The sequence below is a fragment of the Lepisosteus platostomus genome, chromosome 7, assembly GCF_059453375.1.
Source record: "Lepisosteus platostomus isolate fLepPlt1 chromosome 7, fLepPlt1.hap1, whole genome shotgun sequence".
NCBI lineage: Eukaryota > Metazoa > Chordata > Actinopteri > Semionotiformes > Lepisosteidae > Lepisosteus > Lepisosteus platostomus.
Genome location: NC_142617.1, coordinates 6,557,779 through 6,584,742, shown reverse-complemented (window position 1 = coordinate 6,584,742; position 26,964 = coordinate 6,557,779). Strand labels below are relative to the sequence as shown.

Genomic DNA, 26,964 nt, shown 5'->3' with positions numbered 1-26,964 from the left:
GAATTGAATTGAATTGAAAGAATGACCAAAAAAATGTTAATGAAATATTCAAATAGTGATCAATAAACCGATATTAACATTTTTTCACTGGATAACTTTGAGTCTTCAGCGAGTCAAAGCACAGCTGAAATTAACACGGGAAAACAAATAATAAAAAAATACATTTTTACTTTAATGTTTTAGAGAGCATTTGACACATTTGCAATTAAGATTTTGCTCAATAGGAAGTACCAAAAAGCTTATACTGAAGAACAGCTCTTTAACTGAAAAGAAATATGGGTGTTGATGCTGTGCACCTCACTGCTGTATGATGAAAACCAGTGCACACCTCACCAATATGGGTAACCTTTTTGTACTAGAAAACCAATTGATTCTAAAAGGCTGAAGCAACAAAGCAGGATAAGCAACGCTGGTACTTGAATGCTGAGATCCTGTAGGTTCTTGCATTCTTCAATCAGCACCTGGAAAACACTGATTGTACTTATTATCCACTTAACTGGCTCCATTAAGTTGCTAATGGAGGAGACAGAATCAAACCCAGAAACAAGTGCAATAAAAGGTCATGCTGGAGTAAGTTGTGCCCTAATGTCATACTGTCACCAGTTTGAACGGGAACTCTAATGACAGGCACTGCCGAGCTTAAAACCTATAGATCACGTGCATGAATGGACATCTTGCACTTGTGTGAATGGGCTGGTTAGGAGAAGAAAAAGAGTGTAGATTTCCCCCATTGATTTCCCCCACTCTTACCACAACAATCATCTAGTCACACTAAAATAATAGTTTCTCAAGACCACTGGATGTCAGCCTGGACTAAATTACGTTTTTTTAAAAGCGATGAGTTAAACAGAGGTCAGCCTGTGTGGAAAAAGTTGAAACAGCTCAAAATCAATCAATAAAACTATTTAGATTCTTTTGTTATTTCCATTCTTTTACTTTAGTAATGAGCTCTGTTACAGTGGGAGATACTGTAGCTCTAATGTGCCAGCATGCCGTTAGTCAATGAAGCAGCACAATCTGTAAGAGCAGGCTTCAGCAACACGGGTGGGCACCTTGTGCCACACTCCCACAGCCCTGCTGTGATTTTCACAGTAATTCCCGTTTAGATGTTATCAATGTCATTAAGCCTTCTGACAAGAATGCCGTGTTGTACCGCAGCACTTATTAATGCGCAAGAACTGTTGACTGACTGGTCATGATGTGCTTCTCTGTGAGACAAGCCTAAGAATGGGTGATGTGTTTTGAAAAGTATATTCTTGGCATGTGCAGTACTATAGCAATGTGATGTGATACAAAATCCCCAGCAAATGAAGTGTCTAGGATAAATGCAATTACCACCTTCAGTGGTGTGCCAAAATCAGACTGCAATTTCTTTCAAGAACAACTTAAATTGTCTATAATTACATATATAATTACAGTTTAGCACTGACTGGAAAGGCTTGTAAAATCTCAGATGTGGCATTCCCATTTTGCTATTTTTCACAATCAGAATCCCGTTAGTACACCTTGTCAATAAAAAATGATTCACATTCTATCAGATATTTTAATGCTCGTGGTCTTATCTCATACCAAGGCTTGCAAACCGAACACAAGTGATCATGTTGAGCACACAGTGCACAATTTATGAAATTCAAGGGCAAACAAATTGATTTCAAGCAACTTTTTAGCGAATCCATCGGGAACAGGGTTTTGAAGGTCACTGATACACTTCCAATTGATCTCTTCTAGAATATGATGAACAGGCTTTTGAAACGAACAAGCTGCCCCGTGCATTCAGGGACATTTTATGTATGCAATAACACAAGCAATGTGCCCTCCCCACGTGCGACATAGAATTCAAACACACCCCAAGAAGGCTCCACAGCCGAAACGTGGTGTTTCTTTCCTTCTCTTTTCAGCAGGGAATAAACTTTTACGTGTTCCTTTGAATTCTAACATAGACGTGTACTGTATGTGTTTGTACCATACATAACGTATATCGTCAGCAGTGCCTGCGCACTTTCTATCATATATTTACAGACATGGCGCTCATTCGCAGCTGTAACGTGTGCGGTGCATTAAGAAACTAGAGCAGGCAGTTGCCTCGGTGCGAGTGTTACAAAGCAAACGAGTACGGCAGAGGTTTGAGTCCATATTGCAAAGTAAAAAGATGGGAAAGCACGTGTAGGCTGTGGAGTCCTTTTTTGTGGAAACGTTGTATTTTTTTTCTCTTTATTTCTTTTTACTTTTCAGCGTGGAATTAACCTCTACGTATGCAGTACGTACAGGAAGAAGCCACACTAAAGAAAACGTGCGGAGTTTCAGTACCAAATATCGCTTCCAGCTACGGTTGTAGTATAATCATAAGCTATTTCATGCCTGGTGTGTTACAATTCTCGGCGGCACAGCTGTAGTACTAGTACTGTACTAGTCTGGGTAGATGAAACACCTACTCTGAGTGAATGGCAGATCAGTGTTTACTGTTTGCTCCTCCCCGGAGCGACTGGTCTCCAGTCTATGAAAGGAGCAAAGTGATCTGCACTTCCTCATTAATTAGAGCTGCACGGAGCCGGATCATTCACATCCACCGAAGACAGCAGGTTAAAACTGCAGCCGCCTTTTCAAGCATCTACTACAGATCGAAGATCAACGTCAATCGGTTGTCTGTTTTGAGGAATTTAGTCCACCAGGACGTCGCTGGAATACGATCGACCTATTGTGGATATACATATTTCCAGCTTTTCAGAAGAATAGATTTATTATTATCTCTCTCTCACTGTAGAACGTCTTCAACAGGTAAGCAGTGTGCGGTGTTGCTTGTGCATAGCTCCTAATTTGGGCTAAGAAAATCACCTGAGTAAAGGTGAATTTAATGATCGAATTTAAATTGACACGTAATTATCGAATACGATACGCGTTATACAAGGAGAGAGATATTTGAAGCTTGTGAACAATTACAGATTATTTTTTTGTCTTTCTCTTGAAGCAATCTAACATAGTTATTTACATTTGGGTGCGGTATTATATTATATTAGTTATTAACCTGTATTGTTGTAAGAATGAGAATTTCTGAAAGTCGTTCTGTGATTTTTCATTTGTTATTTGAACAACACAATTTTCCTTAACCGATTAAAAGCCACCGGCGTTTTAGGTTGGATCTTCGGTTTTTTTTTTTTTTTTGCATTATCACGTAAACTTTTTGACTTGCCGCAAAAAAAAAAAATCACTTGTGCTTGAATTATTTCGACAATGCAGTAGTGTACGTCCGGCTTATTTTTTCCGATATCAGTTAAATCAAATACGATGCTCTCCTGCCTGTACATTTCGGTGATCGAGGTTTAAGTCACTAACAAAAAATGTTACGTTTTTATCATTTCCATCTTACGTGCGTTTCCTGTTGTGCGTTTGAACGATTTTCTAATGGATCAAACTTGCGGTGCAACACTGAATTGGATTTAATAAATCAACGAGGTAATTGTCAGTAATACACGTTAGGCTCGCTGTTCAGTTGTACCCAGTGTGCCACCCACTCTGTGACGAGCGAGCGTGAGTCATTTCTGGTATCTGTTAAACTTGTGACCAATGAGGAAATCATGCGCTTTTCTGTGTAAGAATTGTATAGATTAGGTAATAACAGAAACGCCACATTATATATATGGGAAACATCATTAAAGATTCCTACTGTGAAGTAAAACATACATGAGTAATCGTCCGAGAACTGCTGTCTGGGTTCTTTGCTCTTAATTCTGGTTTAAATTCTCTTTCCTTAATTGCATTGTTTCTAAACACAAGAACCACAGACAGGACTCCCAGATTTCCTCTGCAGCTCCACTCGTGGCTTTGATGTGGGAACTGAATCAGTTTGTTTGGTCGGTGTCAAATGCAAAGCGGAATTTGAAAGCGTGAAAAAAGAAAGTAACGTGACTCAACCGTTTCTCGTAAAAAAAAGAGCAAACTATACCATTCTTATTAAAGTGTAGACATTAATAAAGCATTGGTTGAAATAAAGTGTTATATAGCGCCTCATATCTTTGTCTACTTGTTGAAATAAACTTTATCATTACTCGTCTGTTTTAAGTTGTATGCTCTCTGGATGAGCTTAAATGTTAAATACAGTACATCTTAAATATTACCTGCAAGGTCGTGTATCCCTGTCTCATTCGCTTAGCGCCCCGGGATAATTGTTTAATATGTAAAATTAGTTTATTATTATTATTATTATTATTATTATTATTATTATTATTATTATTATTATTATTATTATTGCTCTTGTCGAATATATGGCGGTTCTTGAAGTGCCCTGTACTTCAAAATACATAGACCGTCTAGGAGTCAAATGCAATGACACTGCACGGTGATGAAGGGGTCCTGTTTTGTGATTGCTTGGTCGCTGAACACTATCCTATTTGTTTTTTGTCTCGGGGTGTCACTGTAACGTCTTTAAACAAACCTTCACTTATTGCTGTTTGGGAAGGTTTGTTGCTCATCCTGGTGTTTCACTTATGAATGAATCATTTATAATAAAGCGCTGCACAAGTCTAACGCGTTTTCTCTTGCTTTAGATCGCGATGTGTGAGGTCGGTATGGATCAGGTGGCTCCTTTGTCTTGCGGCTACCGCGGCATTCTTAAGGTAGGAAGACGGAGAGAATAATTCACTCTTTCATAAGTGTGTTCTTCAGTCATCACAATTTGAGAATCAATACTTCATGATTACTCCACTTTCAATATATCAAGGTTTATTTAAATGCCACTGCACAATGACATAAATTGCTTTGATCTCGTAAATGATGGTTGCTTTTCATGTCTTTTTGTGTCAAACGTATGAGTATCGCCTTTGACTTGTGAACTGAAATTGTTACCTTCAGTAGCAGTTGTGTGAGTTTAGAAATACAGTACCTGAACCGCTTTGAAAACGGTTTTGTGTTACAAAAGGTGCACTGCGTGGAGGAAAGAGAAAATAGGCGATTATAAAATCCTTTACTTCCACTGCAAAATGCTGCGTCCAACTATGTACTGTAGTAATAAACGGGGTAATCTGTAGAGGAGTTTTTGTATTTAAGGTATCTAATGTATACAACTCCAAAGCTCTTCTGAAAACCTCAGTTAGTCCTCAGACAACAAAGAGACACACAAATCCAGAGACCTTGAAGTGTTTGTTGTTCAGAAAAACCTTTCACTTGCCAATAAAGGGAGGCTGTGCTGGTCTGAACTCCTTTCAAGTCGGGGTGATGAAATGGTTCAGTGCAAACACCCAAAGTCTTTCAACCGGAAAATTGGTTTTAAACATCAGAATTATTTCTAGAAAGTGCCGGTCATGTTCAAAGAATATCTTCCTACATCTTTGTATACTCTACAAAATTGGGTCTGATGTGTACAAGCGAGTATATAGGGTATACTTGAGGGTGTATCAATTACAGGTGATTTGTTAACTAATGTAATTCGCAGTTCATTTTGGAACAAAACCTTTAGGCCCTTGAGATCAAGGTTTCTTTAAATGTGTAGATTACTTGCATAATTGATTCATGGTGAGCTATAAAATTGAGTGGATTAGGATGACCTGTAAGAGTCTCTCTCCAGAAGCAGGGTTAGACCCCAGTCTAAGACACTGGTTAACACTTCAGGTTCTGTTGTGCTACTGTCTTGTATTCAAGTTAATTCCACCTTGAGCTCGTAACTGTTTTATTTGAATAAATCATTCACTAGCTTTCTCTATATTTACTCTTTTTTTATAACAATGCACTGCTTGTGCACTAGTGATGTGACCCAAGTGCTAGATTGGAAGAAGATGTGAAAACAGATACAATCAGAGTGTGACTAGACCCTATGAGTAATCTCACACCATACTCCTCGTACCCAGACTCCAGCCCAGCCCAGGAGCTGTCAGCCCAAAGAGAGACTGTCGAAACTCTGTAGTGTGCTCTAATGCAAATACAGGCCTGCTGGCCTTTTTATCAGTTTGTTGACAAAATGAAAAACCAAAACAAATTAAAGAACATTGTCTTCACTCTGAGCGAGGCCAGAAATAACACAGACCAGGTATTGCTAACTGGTGTGTGCCAAGAAGCTTTTTTTCAGTACAGTAAGTCCTAAACATTTGTCATCCTATTGATATTAATATTTACAATGCAATTTTAATCTACAGTAATCTACAGTGGGTGTATTAAGGGTTCCTAAGGGATACACCAGGTTCCACTGCAGCTGCTGTGGAATTTTAATTTCAGCCATGTGCTGTAAAGATAAGCTGCATAAGGACACTAAAATTCTCATCTGAACACCTTCTAGATTAGCCATAGCATGGGCTGTTATACTCCGGTAAAGGTCAGGCTGAGCACATTTATTTTCTTACATTGTTTCTGAGATGCGCTGTTTCCAGAAGCCTAAATTGCCCATTAAATGCAGAAGCTGGAGTAAACACGAGGAACGGAGACAGCGAGGTGTCTGATCACGGCACATTCGTTTTATTGAACTATATTTTTCTGTCACTCACATGGCTAAAATTCGGCAAACAAGATCAAAGTGAGGGCGTTCTTCACATTGATATTTATTCGTGTGTTTGGAATGATACCACACTCACAAATTTTTTTTCCAGTAAAATATATAAAAAATACAAAGATATCACCCTCAAGCGATTGCCTTTAATGATTTAATGTCGCAGATGGTGCGCACAAGCTGTCTTCACAGAGTATTACGCGCATGTGTGGAAATACAGTTAACTCCTAGTTTAAAGCTTGAGGCTTCTGGTTGTATTACTTGTTATCAGAAACAAAACAGTGAAATATCCAAAGACATCAGTGGCAGGCCTGTGTTTGAACTGAAAAGGTCAGTATTGGCCCAGCAAGCCAAGCTTTTGTGTGTTTATCAGTAAGGTGTGGGAGTATTAATGATAGCTAATGTGGCTAAGCACTCTCATTAAGAAACTGGGGGTGAAAGCAGGTGTTAGAGGTGAGATTTTGCCCAAGTACTGTTCTTGGCAGCAGACAGCAGGTTGGGCCAATCGGTGTTTGCTGACAGAAGGCTGTCAGAGAGAAAGTAAGCTGGGAAGGATAAAAGATGATAAAATCAGTCAACCTCTGTTGTAAACTTTATGACTGGTTTAACAAAAAAGAAAAGAGGCACTTCAGATTTGTCTTAAGTCAGGGCATGACCTGCTTTTATATGTCTAGATAAGGCAGCAATCTACCCACCATGATCTAAGGGGAGGCAGGAATTGGTTGCAGTTTTGGGTTGAAACAGCGCACTCCCACGCAGCAAATCATATACAGTTAGGATCTGCAGCCGGCAGCCACAAGATGAATTATCACCTCTCTCAGATAATAAAGTTAAGGCCCCCCCCCCCCCTGACACCACCACCACTGGCAGCTGTGGAAACGGAAGACCATATATGGTCACCTTCAGGCTGCAGTTCATCTCAGAGAGTGGAATGTTTTCAGTGGCAGAGGACAAGGTAGAGAAAAGGTGTGGACTCTGTACAGTGCTGTCTGCTAAGGCCTATTGACTGTCCTTCAGCTGCACTGCCCCGTTGAATGGGTTTCAATTCCACTCTTGACAATATCAGTTTGTTTCTCTTCATAGCTTGCTTAGTGGAATTTCAAACTCGCGATTGTAAAAGTTGTAGACTCTCTGATTTCTGACCATTCAGTTTCGTGTTTTGAGATATAAACACTTTTTGTGCCAGTACAGAGTTATTTGCTCTGGCAGCTGGATGAGTATGGTGAGCCACATTTTAAATGTCTTCTTACCGATATCCTTTCATTGACTTTCAATGTACCAGATAATTGACCATAAGACTATAAAAATAAACCTACTCTATAGATAGAACCTGTTTTTTTGTTTTAATTTTTAAATGAAAGCAACCAAAACTAATTTTAGAGCAGGCAAGGAACAGTTATTAGCACCTTTTAGCTAAAAACAACAATGCAGAGGTTGTCATTTAAGAGCTCTTTTTATCTCCTATTTTTCCTCAGCGTCAGACTGCATTTGATGTCCTAGAAGACCCCATGTCCTTATTTGCGGGATGCTATCTTGCTTCAGATGATGAACAGTCAGTCCAGGAGGTGCCTTCAGGCCTTGACTCCATTTCACTTGGTAAGATACATCACAGACCTCCGGAAGACTTGATCCTGTCCTCCAAGATAATAGAATGATACTTTTGGCCTGACCTCAGCAATGAAAAACTGAAAATTCAAGAGGAAAATTGTGCATAAATCTTCACTTCTTGGGATAGTTATAGAGTAAATTTAGGAGTTAATGCAAAAAAGGTGAATGAATGTCCTTCTCGGAAGTTACTTTTGGATCTAGATTGAGAGAGGTTGAGCTGATGGAGAAAAAAAATAAACCAAGACCTTGGATATTTAGAAAACAAGGATCACTTGCACTGTTTTGTTGATGACCAAGTTAAAAATTGTTTTTTCAAAACGTTGTTCCCAAGCAAGGTGGAACCAGTCTGAAATTGCAAAAGTCTAATGTGTTAGCCTCATTTAGCACAAAGGCCCCTTGTAGGCAAATTTTGTCATTAAACTCCAGTGTAATGTACAGTATGTGTTAGTATTAGCGTCTTAGTGTTCAATGAGAATTATGAAACATAGTTACAACATCAGAGACCAGAATGATGTAAATGATGTTACTTAATAAAAAGGGGAAGTTTTTTGAAAGAGTCGTCGGGGATAGTTGTTAACAATCACACGCACACCATCACCACGGTTTGACAACCTCAGCAACTGTGCAGCGAAGATCAAAGCCAGAACTGGCCCACAGGAATCTCCCTGTGCAACTGTGGCTTTTCCATTCTTTCAAGCCATCAGCATCCAGCTGCTTCTCTTGCCCTCTAAACATCTGGTCAGAAGTGCACAGCTTGGATCTCTTTGAGTGCAGTACTCTCAGCAGCTTCCCCACTGGAATCTCGAACTTGGTTTTGTTATATTCCTCACGCAGAGAACATGTTCAGAGACGAAAAGGATCCCTAAAACATCAGAGATTCTATGCTAGTAATTAAACTCATAAGCCAAGCCAGTTGTGCAGAGATAAATCTGTGCTACACGTCAGTCTGTCATTAACTAGCATAGTGAAAGGCCCATGTGGCCGGCAAGATCCATCTTCTCCTGCACTGAAGAAAGTAAACACCAGGAAGCCCTTTTCACTGGCCTTCAGTAATCAATATGCCTGTTTCTTTTGCGTCTCCTAGATCTGGGCTCGTGCACCGTCCCTCTGCTGACGCCCTGCAGCAAAGCGGTCATGAGCCAGGCTTTGAAGGCCAGTTTCAGTGGGTTTGCCAAGGAGCAGCTGCGCTGTGGTATCCCCAACGGTGAGTCTCCATCAAGATGTCTTCTCATCGTCTCACAGCGGACACCCTCAAAGCCTTGGCTTTGAATCGTATATAAAACTGCCCTCTGCCATTGCCCTTCATGGCTGTCGTTCAGAAAGATTGCCCCTTACTCCTGTAGCCTCAGTCCTTATTATTGCCTTGCTAAAGGTGCATAGGGAATATTAGGTTGTTTGTCAGCATTAAGTGTTTTCTGAGGCTATTTATTGGTTTATTAGGCTATTGTACTGTGCAGTATATAAAGTAACTGTGTCACAAGATCCCTGAAGACATTCAAATCAACACTGAGCCTTTTATGGACCTACTGGAAGGCAGGTGTTTGGCACAGCTATCTGAGGAGTAATCGGGCTGTGGCGGGGTGCTGATTAGTCTCTCTCCATGGCAGACCCACGTGTGTGGAGCAAGAAGCAAGTTATTCAGTGGCTTCGATGGTCAGCGAGCGAGTTCAGTCTGGCCGGCGTCAATTTCTCCAGCTTCAACATGACCGGGCAGGAGCTCTGTGATCTGGGCAAGGAGCGTTTCTTGGAGCTAGCTCCCGACTTTGTGGGGGACATCCTCTGGGAGCACCTGGAGCAGATGATGAAAGGTAAAGGGGGAATTAGGTTTCCATGCATTTGCTGCAAATACTGTATTCAACCCATCGGTCAAAACATTTCATCACTTAGAGAACAGTGGAGGTTCACCTTAAAGCCCTAGAGGTGGGCTTCCTCCTTTTGGAATGCAGGAATCTCAACACGTGATCGGATAATTGCGAAGATGAATCAGATTCCTTCAAATGCTGTAGGTATTACACTTTCAGCTGAAGATCATTGGCTTAATCACATCATGTGCCTCTGTCTTTCTTTCACACAGATGTTCAGGACAAACAGTCTCAGTGCAACAACACTAGTGTCCCTCCTACCACAATGTCCAGGTGGATTAACAACAATTCCATAGGTAAGTCCTTGGATATTTCAGGTGCTGTACTGCTTTGTTTTAGATATGTTAAGGTTACGGCGGTGCCCTCAGCAATGGCTGTGTATAGAGTTGGGTTCCTCTGTATTTCTGTGTTCTTCTATCATTGCACCTGAGAATTTCTATTTCCACTGTACCTTGATATTCATGGTATCCAGGTAACACTGAATCAGAAGAACATCATATTTATTTAGTACACTATTCACTGTTTCTGAATTGGCTAAGGAAGGTGAAGTATTCCCTGACGTGTGTGAAAATGACTCAAATCAATTGCAAAACTAGGCATCGCGCTGGCATGTTTTACATGTTTACACAGGAAAGCTTTGTTGTGACCCCTTTGGTATGCTGTATGTCCAGTGGAGTTAAGAGTGAGCTCTTTCCCTCTGTAGGATTCAGTCTTGAGCAGACCCAGTGTGCTCTGCAGATCTCTGATAACACCAGCAGTCTGCTGAGAGAGCTGTTTGAGAGCACTGACAAGACCACAGTGTTGGCCACAGAACAAGACTTTCAGATGTTTCCCAAACCCCAACTGCAGACTGTCAACATTGGCTACTTCTCTGTCAACCAGGGCTTCTCAAGGAACAACCTAAACTCAGGAGTCTGTAAACCCTGTAAGTGCTAATCTTTGATTTTTTATCATATGATTCAAAGTCCTTTAATGTGTAGTGGTGGGCAAAAATGAATTCCTTTATTCCTCCAAAGAAATGCCACTGAATTGCATTTTTGAAAAATCTGATCCTTCTCCTCTGTCTGTTTTTGGGTGCTTGAGGAAACGTCTGCCTTCATGGGAGCTACAACACTTGACAACAACGTAATATTTAAATACTGCCCGGGTACAGGTTGCAGAGACAGGAGCGATGACAGAGAAAATACGTTTCTCTTATTTGTTCACGTGCCCTTTAAAACAATGACATTATTGCCAGTATATGTTCAATTTCCCTTCTTCACCCTGCTTAGTTTTTTGTGTGAGGTCCCATTTCTATATTGGCCGGGTTTTGTTGCTTTGTATATGAATCCAACAGTTATAGAACACAAAAATAATGGTGTCCCTGTTGGCTTGTCCGCAGTTGCCTCACAGGAGCAGAGCTCTGTGGAGAGCATGGACAGCTTCGACAGCAGCGAGTCAGCCCTGCGGTCCTGGAGCAGCCAGTCTTCTCTGGCGGACATGCAGCGGGTTCCCTCCCAAGACAGCTTCGACGAGGACTGCAGCGCGGGGCCCCTGGGCCTGCACAAGCAGGGGCTGTCCTTCAAAGACTACGTGCAGGAGAGAAACGAACCCCAGGAGCTGGGCAAGCCAGTCATCCCGGCCTCTGTCCTCGCTGGATTCACAGGTCAGCTCCTGTCTCCTTTTGCTGGGGTGGCATAGCAACATCTTCCTGTTTAATGTGGCCGGCCCTTGACCGTTTTCCTGTTTTACCTCCTGCAGGAAGCGGACCGATCCAGCTGTGGCAGTTCCTTTTGGAGCTGCTGACGGACAAGTCCTGCCAGTCTTTCATCAGCTGGACCGGAGATGGCTGGGAGTTCAAACTCACCGATCCTGATGAGGTCAGTACTGCTGTCCCACTCTGCCTTTACATGTACAAATATGTTGTTAACCTTAAGTACTTGGCTTTATTTAAAAAAAAAAGAGAAACAGACCCTTGAAACTATCACACCAGCAAAAACTCTGCGCTCCTTTGTTTGGCGTTAGCTGTATTGCATGACCTGAAAGTTCGTTTTCGCAAGCCAGTCTCCACACGTTGTCTTGTTGTCTTAATTTCTTCTGTGCCACGGAAGGATGAGCAAACTGAAATTCACAGCAGCTCTGGCCCGTTCAGCCGATGTTGGATATGTCTGGCTGTCCCTCCTTCTCCCTAACCTTGTCTCTCCTCGCTCCTCCAGGTGGCCCGGCGCTGGGGTCGTCGGAAGAACAAGCCGAAGATGAATTACGAGAAGCTGAGCCGGGGTCTGCGCTATTACTACGACAAGAACATCATCCACAAGACGTCGGGCAAGCGCTACGTCTACCGCTTTGTCTGTGACCTGCACAACCTGCTGGGCTACTCCGCAGAGGAGCTGCACGTCATGCTGGGAGTTCAGCCCGACACTGAGGACTGAACCGCTGTCCGTGCCCTGGAAAAAAAGGGGGAGAGGTGCCCTCCTGCCACTTTTTAAGTAACGGTTTCGGTCCTTTTTGAGGTCGTATTTACGGTCTTTGAGCTGGTCACCCTGCACAAGATGTACTATCTTGAAATGTCATTGCGCTGGTGGGTACAGCTGGATAAGAACAGGAATCTCTGTACATGTTCGTCTGTAGAGAACTGATCCTCAGCATGTGTGGCGGAGGAAAGACCTTCTTTTATCGCTTTTAAGCTTAAACTGCAAGAGCGCACTCGCACACACACACAGCCAACAAAGGGACGTCTGTTGTTCAAGGCCGTCTGGACTTTCGTCCTTCCTCTCCACCTCTGTTTTGCACTGCAGCTGCAAAATCTGATTTTGGAGGTGACAGGAGGACTGATCGCACTTTCTGTGGAGAGATAGACACGTAGCTGATTGTCATGGAAATGATTTGTGTAAATAACTTGCTTAGGTCTGTTTTTAAGCATTTTTGCTTCAGAGTATTCATGGAGTTAGAAGTCAGATAAACCAAAAAACATCAAAAGATTTACTTATTAACTACTTTTCATCAACTGCCAATGAAAAGGACTTTGAAGTTTGCGTTTTGGGTACTGACAGACTGAATTTAAAGGGGAAAAGGACATTTTTTTTAAAGGCTGACTCCAACACATACATCTTTACAACACATAAAGCAGTTAACATCTCTCATAAGGCTTTTGCATAAACTGCTCTTAAAGATCGTACAGCCACATGTTTGAGGGGGAATTGATTTGTTTTGTAGAAATGTACTTTGAAAGAAGCTAGTCTCAAAGAATTTAAAAATATATTTATATTGAGGAATTCATGTTTTTGAATTTAATGGAGACAGTTAAATGTATTGGTGATTTGATAGCAGGTTTACATACAGTACTGTGTAATTTATTATTAGACTGGATTTAGTTATTATATTGAGCTGTTAAACATTATGATTATTATTCTATATGGCCAAAGTCATACAATGATGTAAATAGCTTTTTTTAATTGTATTATGTATTGTGTGCTTTCGACTTGTATCAACATCCCTGTGTATGTGATTTGTTTCAAAGTTGCAAGAAATGTACTTAAGATTAATAAGATTAATTAATGCTTAACCGTTCTTTTTAAAACATTAAAATTGACCCTTTTGTCTCAAAAGGAGCAACTTGTGTAGCAGCTTTTTAAACTGCACATAATTAAACCTTAAGAGGTTAACAAATTCTTGTAATAAATCTTTATTTTTTTCTACCCATTTAGTGTTGTCACTCTTTGTTAAAACTATTTACTGTCACTCAAACCAGTGGATGTCAGGAGGAAAAAATAATAGGTAAAGGATTCCATGTGACACAGAATTTAGAATTAAATTACCTCCAAAACACTGTAGCAAATCTGAAAAAGGCACAACAGTGCTTGCACTTTCTGCGGTGCTTAAAGAAATGCGGTCTGGGGAAGCAGCTCCTCATGAACTTTTACTGCAGCACCAGAGAAAGTGTCCTCACCAGTGTCCTCACTGTGTGGTACAGCAGTGCTACCACGCGTGACAGAGACGCACTACAAAGGGTTGTGGCAACGGCACAGAGTCATGGAATGTGACTGACCATCAATCGGTGGGATCCACACCATCTGGTGTCGCAATAAAGCCCAATCCATCTTTCAGGATCCCAGCAATCCCGGCCACAAACTGTTCTCCCCCCTAGCCTCTGGCAAGCGATACCGCACTGTTAAAACACGGACCACTAGACTCAATACACACCTGCACTTTTTAACATAGTCTACCTTTTTTTTTTTTCTTGGTCTCACTACTACATATTTATTTTTTCACAATATATTTATTGTTTCCGTTGTCTACACTGTGTAGTGTTGTCTGTTGTACTGTGTATGTCCTGAGAGATCAGTGCGATTAAGAATTCCATTGTACACATGGTAATAAACTACTCTACTCTAAAAATGCACATGCAGTATGATCCTCTTGGACACTAGTGTCTCAATGACAATGAGCCGGATATCTGTTGGGGAAAGTATAACAGTATTTATATAGGAAAATACAAATATGTAAAACTACCCAGCATTATGGGATGCTATCCTGCTAAAGTCCAATGTGATGCTGTGAAAGATTCAAATCAAATTGGAAAGAGTGAAAGCGTCTTTAATGTCCCATTTCTGCGTGACTCGAATTTGATCTTTAACATCTGGTGCCCGAATACCTGAAACATTATTCATACATAACACAGATAAAAGTACTCTAGCTGCAGAAGATAAAACATTATTAAAACCAAATACAATTAACTGTGTGCAACTCGGCCAGATTGTGTAAACAGTCTGTAAAACGCTCAGCAAACAATGAGCATCACACAGCTGCTGTTGCACTGTGTCAGTAATAGTTGCTATGCTGATCCTCTGGGCCCTGAGGATATTAAACAAAAGGTATTGGCAAATGCCTTATGCCAATCCCCTATAATAAAACACAGCATAATTGAGAAGGAAGGTTTATTGCAGTTAGTGCACAAGCAATAAATTTCGCATTGGAGAACAGTAAATGTTAGCCAGAACAATATTCATTGCACAATTTTAAAGTAAACAATTCTTTTATTAGATCTCCCTGTTCAGGAGCATTATCAATGTAGTACTTTTCTACTGAATCCAAGGTGAAATGTTGGGTTATTTCTGCAGTTTAGAGAAACAGGCAAAGAACTCAGTGTTAAGTATATAGCAAACATACACACAGGGAATGTTTCTGCTGCTGTTGTGTTTCATCTCATGATTGTAAACTGTCAGCCTACACTGGGATAGAACTGGTCTGCTTTCTCAAGGGCTGAATCATTTTCAGATCTATTAAAAGGCTCCCTTCCCTGTACAGAGCTTGTGTTTTTTAAAATTTGTTTAAGGAAAACGTGATTCATCCTGCCCAGGAATGCAAAACTGGTTTCATGCACCATCTTGTATGAAAAATGAAAATAAAGCATGTGAAAAGCGACAAGCAAGTGGAAAACAAAATGGACAAGGCAGGTCAAAACTCAGACTTGAGATCCAGGAAAAGAAGAATTGAAATTACATGGAATACTAATGAGCAGCATCACCCGATTCCGCTTACAGGTAGTAAAAACTACAAGTGTTTATTTTGACATGTCATTTTCTAGATAATGTGGGGAAGCAGAAAAAAGGCAAACACAATGTTAGGATATATAGTCAGAACTGTAGAATTCAAATCAATGGGTGTTATGTTAAAATTCTTTAACACAAAGGTAAGACCTCATCTAGAATATCGTTTAAAACATTTGCGCATCATGTTAGGGAAAAGACATTACTGCTCTGGAATCAGTCCAGAAAAAAGCAACCAGATACATTCCAGGGATTAAAGGAATGTCCTACAGTTTCAAAATGAAAGAACAGAAGCTTTTTAGTCTTGAACAGAGGAGCCTATAGGGTCTCCTGATCCAAATATTCAAAATCCTCCAATTGCATTGGCAAAGTCATCCCAGTGGACTTCCTCAGAATTAAGAGTGAAGTATAAACCAGAAGACACAAATGGAAGTGGATTTGAAATTGAGAACGGGAGACATTTGTGTTAGCAAAGGGTTGTGGGAGAGGGGAACTAGCCAGCTACCAAGACACGCTGCTGAAGCAGGGACCCTTGCTTCTCCCAACCAACAGCAGGATGAGACCCTTGGGTGAATTAGCTACTAGCAACCAAACAGGCTAGATTGTCTGAATGAACACCCCATGTCTGCAGCTGTTCTTATGGATGATTATGGAGGCAGACCTGTCCAAAAATACTCCTAATCGTGCTTTTTGTGTCTATAACATAAAAGAAAACATTTTCACCTGTTTAAGGACATATCACAAAGCTGACCTTGTACTGTATATGCAGAAAACCAAATTCAGAAGTCCACAATTTAGTATCTCAGGTTTGTGAAAGATCTGATTAATATTAATTCCCATAAGTCACAGTGATGTTCTTAAAAATATATTCCTGTTCCACCAGTTAATGTTTGCCAAGTCACGCTAATGAGTCCTAATAGCAGTGAAACAGCAGTCTGCGGTCTATGGCTTTGAGATTATATGGACAAAAATTGAAATTGGAAGTCTGCTTTAGAGAGTTCTGCTGTGGAAAGACTGTTAGCATTTGTTCTCAAACCAGCTATGGTTCTGTATCACTGACTGAGCTGTGCCTATTCTGTCAGAGAGAGAGAGAGATGAGTTGTAGTGAAAAGCATGTTCGTAAACAAGCACCAGCGATTGGCTCGCCTTGTCTTGGCAGGCCCCCAATCTGGGGGCAGATCTACAGCTGGCAGCTATCCAAAGCGTAGGTGGTCCTTGGTGGAGAGGTTCAGAGGGTGAAAGCATTGGAACATCACTAAAATAACACAGAGCACTTTGTACTCCAAGCCTGCACAGAGCCACTTCACCTGGTTTTAAAAAAAGAAACACAAATGTTTATCAAAGAACAGCATTATTTTGTATTTTCTTGAGACAAAATCGGCAAGCAAACCAGCATTAGAAAGGATATGTATATATGATTTTATTTTGTCATATCATCAAGCTAATGCACAAGTAATACACACAAGGAAAAAATACTTTTTACATGCAGTCTAGTGGTTATTAAAAAGCTCATTAATTCAATGGGATGCATCCTAAGACAATGACATAATGATAACCATATAGAGCACTTTATATACATACCAGCAAAATTATTTTTTTTTCTGAGCAAATAAGCACTCATGTAGACAACTGAAGATAACTGTAGATAAATGAACCAGCTACGCTGGAAATGCTAAAGAAAAGAGGGGTTTATAGATTGATGACTATTAAAACTATAAAGTACAACTTTAAAACGAGACGTGCAGTCTCAATACAGCCTTTTTGTGCTTTCAAAAAACACAAAACTATTAAAGATTTTCACCAGTAGTTTTCCTACAGTGTTCAAGAATAGTGATTAAGAATGTGTTTTCTTGCATCAGGTGCCAAGGCGGCTAAAGAACAGACTTTGTTTATGATTATTGAAGACAGACATTTGCTGATTCATATTGTAAACACTCTCCAAAGGCACAGAGCCATCATACTGGCACTCCCGTGCTGAAAACAAAAAACTGACCATTCCAAATCTCCAAATCCGAGTAAGTGTGTTTAAACTGTGTGTCACACATGAGTAATGCATGACAAGCCTCTGCTGTTTTATTAACGACTTGTGTACATGTGTTCGTGTGTGTTCATGTTTCACGCATCTGGTTTTCATCGCAAAGGAACATGACTGACGTGTCAGTGCACGTGGCTGACTAGCCCCTGATGTACTGACTTGAGAAAAGGTAGATTTTTGTAGACATGGGCTTCAATTTTCTCATGAGTGACTTGGACGTTGCAACACGATGTTACTCTCTTGTTTCACAGGCTGAAAGTCCATTTGATTTAAAAAATGGAATTATGTTAGAATCCTGCTTTAGAATACCTTTGACATCTGGAATAAGGTTCCATGTTAAAGGTCTTCTAACATCTTCTAAAGGCAGATGTTAAAGGTCTTCTAAAACGTTAAACCCTAACTACCACACATTAATAAAACATTCAGTATATTTTTCCAAAAGGAAATCATAGCTTAATTGGAAAATTCCTTATGAATGAATTCAGTCTCATATAGTGTAGCATCTAAAATACTCAGGCACACACCCTAATAGTGCATTCAATAACCATAGTTGAGAGATCTGGAAACCCACAGCTAAATAAGCGAAATACTTTAGAAAAATATACATTAATGTGAGAACTTGTAGCCAGAAACAGCAATGTTTTTCAAAGAAGAATTAGAAAATTGAAAAAAGCAACATAGTGCATTTTAAAAGGAACGTAATCAGTTATTTAAAACATAAAAGCCAAACAGGAGACTTTAAAAAAAAATAGAAAATGATGTCTTTCACTTAGACCACCTGATATTAATGCTGCACAGCCTGATTTATTAAAAATACTTCTTTACTTCTTGAGCAGTAGACTTTGGAGATGATGGGGATATGCCTAGAATGTGTCAGGGCAATGCACTACATATGAAAGAAGCTGTGTCCCTTGCTAGGGAAATAGGACTGAAAATGGATTGAATGAAGTCAGAAAAGGTTCAATGGATTTCAGGAAAAACTTCATGCAGTTGTCCAATTCAGTTTGATCTTAGTGTTACTCTGACTTTATTATTAAAAAGACTAACCTTGAAAGCAATATATCCACATTATTGACTATGTGCAAATAATTAGTGTAGGCATTGTGTTTGTTTAGATATAACAAAGGGTTTATGTTTAACCTCGTAATATTGAAACAGTCCTGCATTGAGTCCTGAGGGGTGGTTATTCGAACTGATTGCAGATGAGATAGAAACGCCTACTCTTCTGTCATATAAACAGAGGGAACAGGAGGCCAACATATAATCTTCAGTGGAGGAGTTGACTGACATACTGATCAACTGCTGAGAGATAAAATTTGCACATATGCAGGAACCATTTTTCTCAGAACTGCGCTTTGAAACATGGCCAAATATTTTAATCTATTGGTAATGAATTCAGTTACCTAATATTTTTGGCAGACACTTGCCTCTTGCTTTTTCATTTGCTGTGCCAGCTTTATGGTGCACATGAGTGTTACATGACTGAAACAAGCCCAAAACAAGAATTAACAGGTTACACACTTTGCAAACCACAGACGTACAGGCCCTATTGCTGTGCTTAAATAGGCAGGCAACTTCAGTGCAGTAAGAATACTTCACTAACAGCTGCTTAAGTGTAATGAGCATTGCACAAAACCCAGCATTAAATAACTATTTCTGCTAAATTCCAGTGCTGGCTGAACAAGGCAGGCTGGTGAACTGTAACTGTACTGTAAACCTTATCTTCTAGCTACAGTAGCTCTTGTATTCATTTACCTACTGTAGCTTAGCTTCAGGCTGAGTACTGTGGCAGTGAGAGCAGCCACGTCTTGGGGAAAACTGACCCCGGAACATCATCCATGATGTTTAATGGCAAGATTTTAAAGAATCAGACCAAGATTGATAAATGCCAGCTTTCCATACCTGCAGATCTGGCTGATGAGAGCCTTCATAGTGTGACTGTTCCTACACACAATATAACATGGACAGGCATTTATAGCAAGGCATTGCTGTGTATTATTTGATGACTATGGTGTGCTATTGCACTGGCATCTTTATCACAGATGCTTGATAAAGTGCCTGATAAAGCACTGTCTGCAACAGGAAGCAGAGGCTTAAAGGCTGACCTTGACGCCTGACCCTCCTTATCTGAAATGGATGCAACTAAAGAAGAGCGATGCAACAAAAGCACCAACCACTTCGGTCCACAACACAAGAGGTTGTTTGAGCCTCACACAAGAGAAATACAGCCCAGTGGAAATCAGAGCAGCCTTGAGCCATAGAAGTGAAGGCCCACTGCTCACTGCATTGTTCTGAACACTGTATTAAAAACCATCTGGTATCAAGCATTTCAACACCCTTCCACATATATCTGTGTGTCTTTGTGCATGCACACATGTGCAGTTGGATCCAAGTCCTCTAAGAGAACAAAATGTTTTCATTTACTTTTTTTTCTTTTATTTGGATTCTTCATCTCCCATGCCATGAGAAAGTGGAAGACACTTCTTAATCGGCTCATCATGTCAGCTCTCATAATAGCACAGAAAAGATGAAGACAAGATATGCACACCTTCTGAATTATACACTACCTGGCTGCCTGCTTCAATCTCACTGTGAGGGGGAAAGAAACAGGGCATCAGAGGGAGTACAGGTGCAGCTCTCAACACTACTCAACACTAGTACACTCAACACAACACTACAACCTCACAGGTGTCAAGCCCTAGGGGGTTGCTTTTGTGCAGAAAGCGGAGTCGACTCAACTCAATCAATCCCCAGTGATACTCAGCTGTGTTGACAGGAAAGTTCTAGGCAATGTCGTCATTTGACAAAGATTTGTAATATTTGTACCAGTGTCTTTCGAGCCCAATTTGCGCTTTGAATGGAAACCTTTACTAATTTTGAACCTCTCTGTATATGTAAAAGTAAACCTTATTAGGGTCGAAAGTATTGCAAGTCAAATTATTGCAGGAAACAACGTCAACAAGTCAAGCATCGTGATATCAGCAGAGGGCTTGCTGGATATTGCCCTTCCTCTGAGATCAATTTTTTACCTTCAGAACAAGCTTATCTGACTTATTTTTGCTGGATCTCACTTTAACATCACCTCCTCAGCTGAGTCATGCCCGCAAGATGTCCTAATTTTCACCCCATATGCTGATTCTCAGAATTTGCCAAGCCACTAAGAATAAATGAATAAAGACTCCTGTACAGTATCTGCCAAACTAACCTGGCAGGTATAGACAGATGATTTTTGGAAAAGCCTAATGGCAGGTACCTACAAAGCCCTTCAAGATTTCAAATCAGAAAACAGAGACCAATGAAACGTTCCAGTACACAGAACATTGTTCCAAATGTACACCTCTTAACTATCTTTCATGAGCTTCGTCTACACAGGATCAGGCAGATCCAGTGATAAGAGAAGACATTTAGTATACAAGTCTCAGCAATGCCTAGTAAGATGACAGGGTATTTCAGTGCCAAACACAGCAAATTTTATATACTCCCTTACCAGATATTATGTCAAGTCTGGCATAACTTGATAAGTGTTAATCCAGGCCTGTGAAAACAGTCATGAAATTGAGAACAGCACAATGTTCTTATTCCCTTGAAAGAACGTTCACACAAAGTGAGACATGCATTAGTCACATAACACACATTGCTAGTTTTGAGAAGACTTGAATGCATTTTCATCTTATCCCCGCGGCAGTCAGCGTCTTATCAGAAACACCTGGCACAGCTCATACATTTCTGATAGGTTGTAAACCTTGGAAAGTATGATGTTCTCAAACAGCAAGCCACAGAGCAGTGTAACAAACCTAATGACTTATGCGAACTGCATTTCAACAGTAGTTGCATCATGCTGTAAATACATGCTTCAGATGCCCTCCGTACACAAGAGAGATACTGTATATGTAAAAATTCCACCCTAACGATTTAAAATAAGCTTACAGAGGAAACGGAAAGCTGTTGAAAAGCAAATTTAAAGAGGAACAGTGTAGAGATGGTGAAGGTTTTACAGTGATATTTTGTAGTTTTACCATGCAATTTAGATGTTTAAAATTAAAGATGTGATCGCTGTTGTATCAGGTTGTTCTATAAGACCCCCTATAAAACATAATTGTTCACCAGGAGCCAACTAAAGGCATCCAGAATACTGAATTTTGTTATCAACATTTGTTTACTGTGGTGAGTTTAAATGATGATGAGCCTGAAGACAATATGAATATGAATGAGAGAAAAAGATGATGATCTTACATTATTCAAGACCGAAACACGCAAAGACCAAAAAGAGCTTAAAAAAGTATCAGAGACCTCCAATTATGCTGTGTGTGCTATGTACAGGCATATTCTTTGTCAAAAGGAAATTCAACCTTAAGATATCAATCAGAAAGCTTCCTGCTGTACCATTCAGTGCTGAATATGAAGTTTCACTCACGTCCTACAACAAACTAGTGACGTAAAGTACATCCTCTGCTGTTTCAGCATTTAAGATATCCAGATGAGAAGCTTTGAGCAAAGCCATCACACAGGAAGCTATAAAACCTGGCCCCATAGATTGACCCCAAAAACACATGCAACTAAATGTTTCCTCAGACAATAAAGCTCATTTCTCATCTTTAATACAGCTGTTTTCTCAATTATTTTCATGGAAAGGGGGCACTCCAGTTAAAACAGAAATGTGGTCATTAGAAGCAATCAGCAATACAGTATATGTTGTTCAGACAAATGATTCTTTGGCCTACCAGCTAATGATTCTTATAGAAATGTCATGAGACCTAAAAAAAAACATATTTAACAAAAGCATATACAGTATGTGCACGTAAAATAAATGTAATTTTTGCTGAGCTTTTGTTTCACAGAGGTCCGAAGTTCTTGAAATGCCACACCCTGCTCGCTGATCAGCACAAAATTGCAAAAACAGTTTTCTAAGTCTTGAGAAGAGTTACAGTGAGGGAGTATAAAATCACATATGATGAGGACCTTGGTTTCTGCCGTTCCTGCTGAGCCTTCGTTTAAAACTCATAGTGCCTTGATTATCTTCTCCAACAAAAGGACGTTCTCACAAACATGGAGAGATTGAGTCGTCATTCACTGCAGTTTTTGGATTCTGTGTTTGTGTTTTATTTTATTTGATATTACTAAATACAGTCACAGGAAGCTCATTAACAGCCAGCTGCAAAACTAAAATGGAAGGTCCAGTGCTCTTTATTCCAGTATAACGAGCTTAATGGTGGCCTATTCCAAACTTTACCAGATGTTCACATTGCTCCACTCATCTTTTCTGAAATTGTGTAATTTCTCACTTCTTTTAACTCTTCTTTCCAGGAGAAGAATGATCCTTCTTCGGGATTTCTGAAAATGAACCCAAAATAAAAGTAATCACAAGACAATCCATAACTATTTTGCCTGAAACCCAGTTACACAGTTTGGATTTAGGTTACTAGCAGTCTACGAAGCTAAGATGCGTTTTAACAAAAGACATTAAAAAGTGTGGATTTTTTATTTTATTTTTTACCGCTACAGGCGCACATGAAATCCATAAACCGAGAAACAATTGAAAACGTTTTTTATTATTATTATTATTATTTCTAGTTGGACTACGATGCGCTTCATCAGCCCAACACGATTCTTGTTTCTCGAAGCACTTTCGTATAACGCCACATGTTCCATAACAGTTAAAATAAGGTAAAACGTTAACATCTAGACCAGAATCTCAGCTACTCCTATGGCCAGAGTTCATTCTGCTCTGCGGTGAGACATGGGACGCGGGTTCGGCTGCTTAGCCAGTGTGCTAAATCGCCCTGACTTTTGAAAAAAAAACAAACAAAACAAAACAAAATATCGGCTTTGTGTGTACACTTAATTTTCTAACCCTAAGATGGAAACTGAAGCCCAAGTGATCAGCATTCAGGGGCACAAAATAAGTGTTTTAGTCTTCAGTCTGGCACGACCAACGATGCCCAACGAAAGACGTTTGTGATATAGCTTGGGTGGGAAAAAAAAAAAGTCGTCCAAAACAGGGGCAGAAACAACAAACAGCTCTTTCCCACGTCGACAAATTGCGGGAATGTCCAGTCACATTGGTTTCCATTGTCAAACTGTCAAAGCGACAAGAGTCACAATGAACTGACTCACACTGGGTATACCCCGCCCTTTTTTTTTTTAATTTTATTTTCATTCCGTCTTGTTTGTTTCAGCTCTCACTTCGCGGAACTGCGGCCCGGCGCCAGGAATCGCAACCTGAGCTGTTGCAATAGCTGAAGGGCGCGCTAGGATTGCATTCTTGACACCAGGACCACAGGCAGCTACATCTGCAAGCGGTTACCTGCGAAGCGGCCTGGGGCATGTCAATAGACGTCACTGGTCTCGCACACCCATTCCTGAGTAAGGAGGTGGCCCGACACCTCTGGCACGGGCTCAGTGGGGGTGACGGCTCTCCGGGTTTATAATCCCTTACTCTTTTATTGACAATGCACGAAATACCCACGTCTAAGATAATAACGCCTGTTAAATGTAGATATTGCACGGCTACAGCGAATTTCAAGCTTGTTATTGTTTAACTCTTTTTAAACATTGGTTTAATGGCAGCAACCCGCCGTTTCGGTGCGCTTTTGAATGTTTTTTTTTACATTCAAAATAACTTCTTTCGTTGTAGACCAAGCGTTTCCCTGTATCCAGTATTTATTTTTTTATGTGCTGTACCTTAAAAGTATTATTCATTTTTATTTTTAGAATACAAATGTGAAATAATAATGAAGAATCGTTTGTTTTTTTTTTGTTTAGCGCAGTATTATCATTGCAATACGGCCAGTATTGCTAGTGATATCATGTGGTTAAGATGCTTTCTGTATATTAATCCGCAATGAATCCTTTTTCGTACATAGTCTCCCGGCTGTTAAAGATTTCGGAAGCCATTTGATTGCTAATTCACTAGAAAAAAATGGTGTCAAGGAACAGAAAATCACTGAACAACAACCAGAAGTAAACAAGTCATGAATACGTTATAGGTCATGAATTTTGTAGGCTGGCAGCAAACTCGTTCGCAAAGATTTGGATTTCTGGCATTAGACGTGAATTATAGTTGACAATTTTTGGTGCATATGACATAAGCACATGTTCAATTCAGCTGTCCTCTGGGGACTATAAATTCCTCTAATAATACACAGTTAAAAAATACAAGATGAAGAGAAAAAAAATATTTGAAATGTGATTAGGGTATTCTTCGTCTATAATCTGAAAGTATCACCTATGGTTTAGTGTTGTTAATGCCATCACTGAAATGCTGTGAATCAACAAGTTTTAACATGGAAAAAATTACATTTCTTTACTTGTAATGATATTTCATGTTTCATTTGATTCAAGTTCCCAGGGATGATGTTCTCACAGATACCATTATTTGAGCATGCATTCACAGTGTGCAAAGAGTGTCACTCTTTGAAAAGCAAGAATGCATTACAATGTATTTTAGGGCAGTCAAGAAATAGCAACATCCAATAAGACAATGCACTTTGGAAAGTTTATAGAGAAGTCAAGCATAAGAAACCTGGGCTTAATACTCTTGGCAGAGGACAAGGAAAACACATGTAGGACCTCTTTGCAGAGTGAGGAGCTAACACTAGGGGTAGCTACAAAGGTGGAGATTTTGTTTACTACAGAATTGACCTTTTTATTCTATTCACTGCATATCATTATCTACTCAAATAAAACATACACGAGAAAAACAAACAGTCCACAAGGGGACACTATACTGTAAATAGGCGCCATCCTTCGGATGAGACGTAAAATCATGGTCCTGCCTCTCTGTGGGCATTAGCAGCCATATCAGCAGCACCCATATCACCCTGCAACTCACAACTGGCAACCCACTGAAGCTAAGCAGGTGTGAGCCTGGTCAGTACCTGGATGGGAGACCTCCTGGGAAAAACTAAGGTTGCTGCTGGAAGAGGTGTTAGTGGGGCCAGCAGGGGGTGCTCACCCTGTGGTCCATGTGGGTCCTAATGCCCCAGTATAGTGACGGGGACACTATACTGTAAACAGGCGCCGTCCTTCGGATGAGATGTAAAACCGAGGTCCTGACTCTCTGTGGTCATTAAAAATCCCAGGGCGTTTCTCGAAAAGAGTAGGGGTGTAACCCCGGTGTCCTGGCCAAATTTCAAATTGGCCCTTACCAATCATGGCCTCCTAATAATCCCCATCTATGAATTGGCTACATTACTGCTCTCCTTCCCACTGAGAGCTGGTGTGTGGTGAGCGTTCTGGTGCACTATGGCTGCTGTCACATCATCCAGGTGGATGCTGCACATTGGTGGTGGTGGAGAGGAGTCCCCATTACCTGTAAAGCGCTTTGAGTGGAGTGTCCAGAAAAGCGCCATATAAGTGTAAGCAATTATTATTATTAATTAGAAATCCCAGGGCGTTTCTTGAAAAGAGTAGGGGAGTAAGGTGTCCTGGACAAATTTCCCATTGGCCCTTACCAATCATGGCCTCCTAATAATCCCCATCTATGAACTGGCTTCATTACTCTGCTCTCCTCCCCACTGATAGCGTATGTGTGGTGCCGTCTATGGCTGCCGTCACATCATCCAGGTGGGGCTGCACATTGGTAGTGGTGGAGGGGAGTCCCCATTACCTGTAAAGCACTTTGAGTGCAGTGTCCAGAAAAGCGCTATAGAAGTGTAAGCAATTATTATAATTATTAGTATTTAAATCTTCCTGAACAATCTCTTCTCTCAAAAGTAGCACTGATGAAGTATAAGCAGATGGGCTTGGACTTCGTCTTTTACACGCCTAGCAACCTAGGCCTTGCCCCAGCCGAACTGACCCTGACAGCAAAGTCACTTTGGACGATGTTACGCTTTTCCAAACCACACTCAAGCTGGTAACTCAGCACTGGCAAATGTGATCGGTGCTTACTGAATGTATCGTTTGATTTAAAAAGCACATGGTTGATTATTTCATCTCTTCAACTGAAGGGCCAAATATTGTAATTCTGCCCAGAAACATTGTGACTCGCGACAAAAAATAATGCTTAAAAGCACCAGAAGACACATTGCAGAGTAAATGAAATTAAAGCACAGCCAGCAGACAGCACAGCTGATTTGCAGTTAGTATTGAAATTAATCCAATAAGATGATTGTGCTGGACAACACTGAGTCTGAACCCTTAAGAGTCATTCAGCTCCATTTAATTCAGTGAAGATGATGAAGTGAAGAACACGCAGCCTCTCAAATTCAATTGGAACAATGAAGACAGGGATCTGATGCAAACACGTCGCTGAAAATTTAACTGTTCAGATTTTATCATTATTTTGCCTAATTGTTATTTTTCCATTTCTCACTACTTCCTGTGCAATTACCATCAGCTACATTGGCCTATGTGGGATACAACTGCAGGAAAACAGAGTAATTATTTCTATCTTGAGGCCTGATCCCTTGTTAGAGTAATAAAAGCAGCAATTTTCCCAGCTGTTTGTCAGATTGCTTT

General features: G+C 40.4%; 1 protein-coding gene across 2 annotated transcripts; it reads left to right on the top strand.

Annotated features, from left to right (window-relative positions):
• Positions 1-2,513: 2,513 nt before the first annotated feature.
• ets2 (ETS proto-oncogene 2, transcription factor) lies at positions 2,514-13,616 on the top strand. Of its 2 annotated transcripts, none has more exons than XM_088638900.1 (10): positions 2,514-2,775; positions 4,542-4,610; positions 7,945-8,065; positions 9,162-9,281; positions 9,685-9,885; positions 10,152-10,235; positions 10,643-10,864; positions 11,321-11,584; positions 11,680-11,798; positions 12,135-13,616. In XM_088638900.1, the coding sequence occupies exons 2-10, from the start codon at positions 4,548-4,550 to the stop codon at positions 12,348-12,350; spliced, it is 1,410 nt and encodes a 469-aa protein (XP_088495026.1). In that variant the 5' UTR covers positions 2,514-2,775; positions 4,542-4,547; the 3' UTR covers positions 12,351-13,616. The 2 variants fall into 2 exon arrangements, with proteins under 2 accessions (XP_088495026.1, XP_088495027.1); XM_088638901.1 differs by lacking the exon at positions 2,514-2,775 and adding an exon at positions 3,433-3,848.
• Positions 13,617-26,964: the final 13,348 nt, after the last annotated feature.

What these genes read in the sequence shown, in the direction of transcription:
- ets2 (XM_088638900.1), top strand. Translation starts at nt 4,548, where the DNA reads ATGTGTGAGGTCGGTATGGATCAGGTGGCTCCTTTGTCTTGCGGCTAC. An exon ending in TGTCCTCGCTGGATTCACAG is followed by an intron (nt 11,585 to 11,679) that starts GTCAGCTCCTGT and finishes TACCTCCTGCAG; the next exon opens with GAAGCGGACCGATCCAGCTG. An exon ending in AACTCACCGATCCTGATGAG is followed by an intron (nt 11,799 to 12,134) that starts GTCAGTACTGCT and finishes TCGCTCCTCCAG; the next exon opens with GTGGCCCGGCGCTGGGGTCG.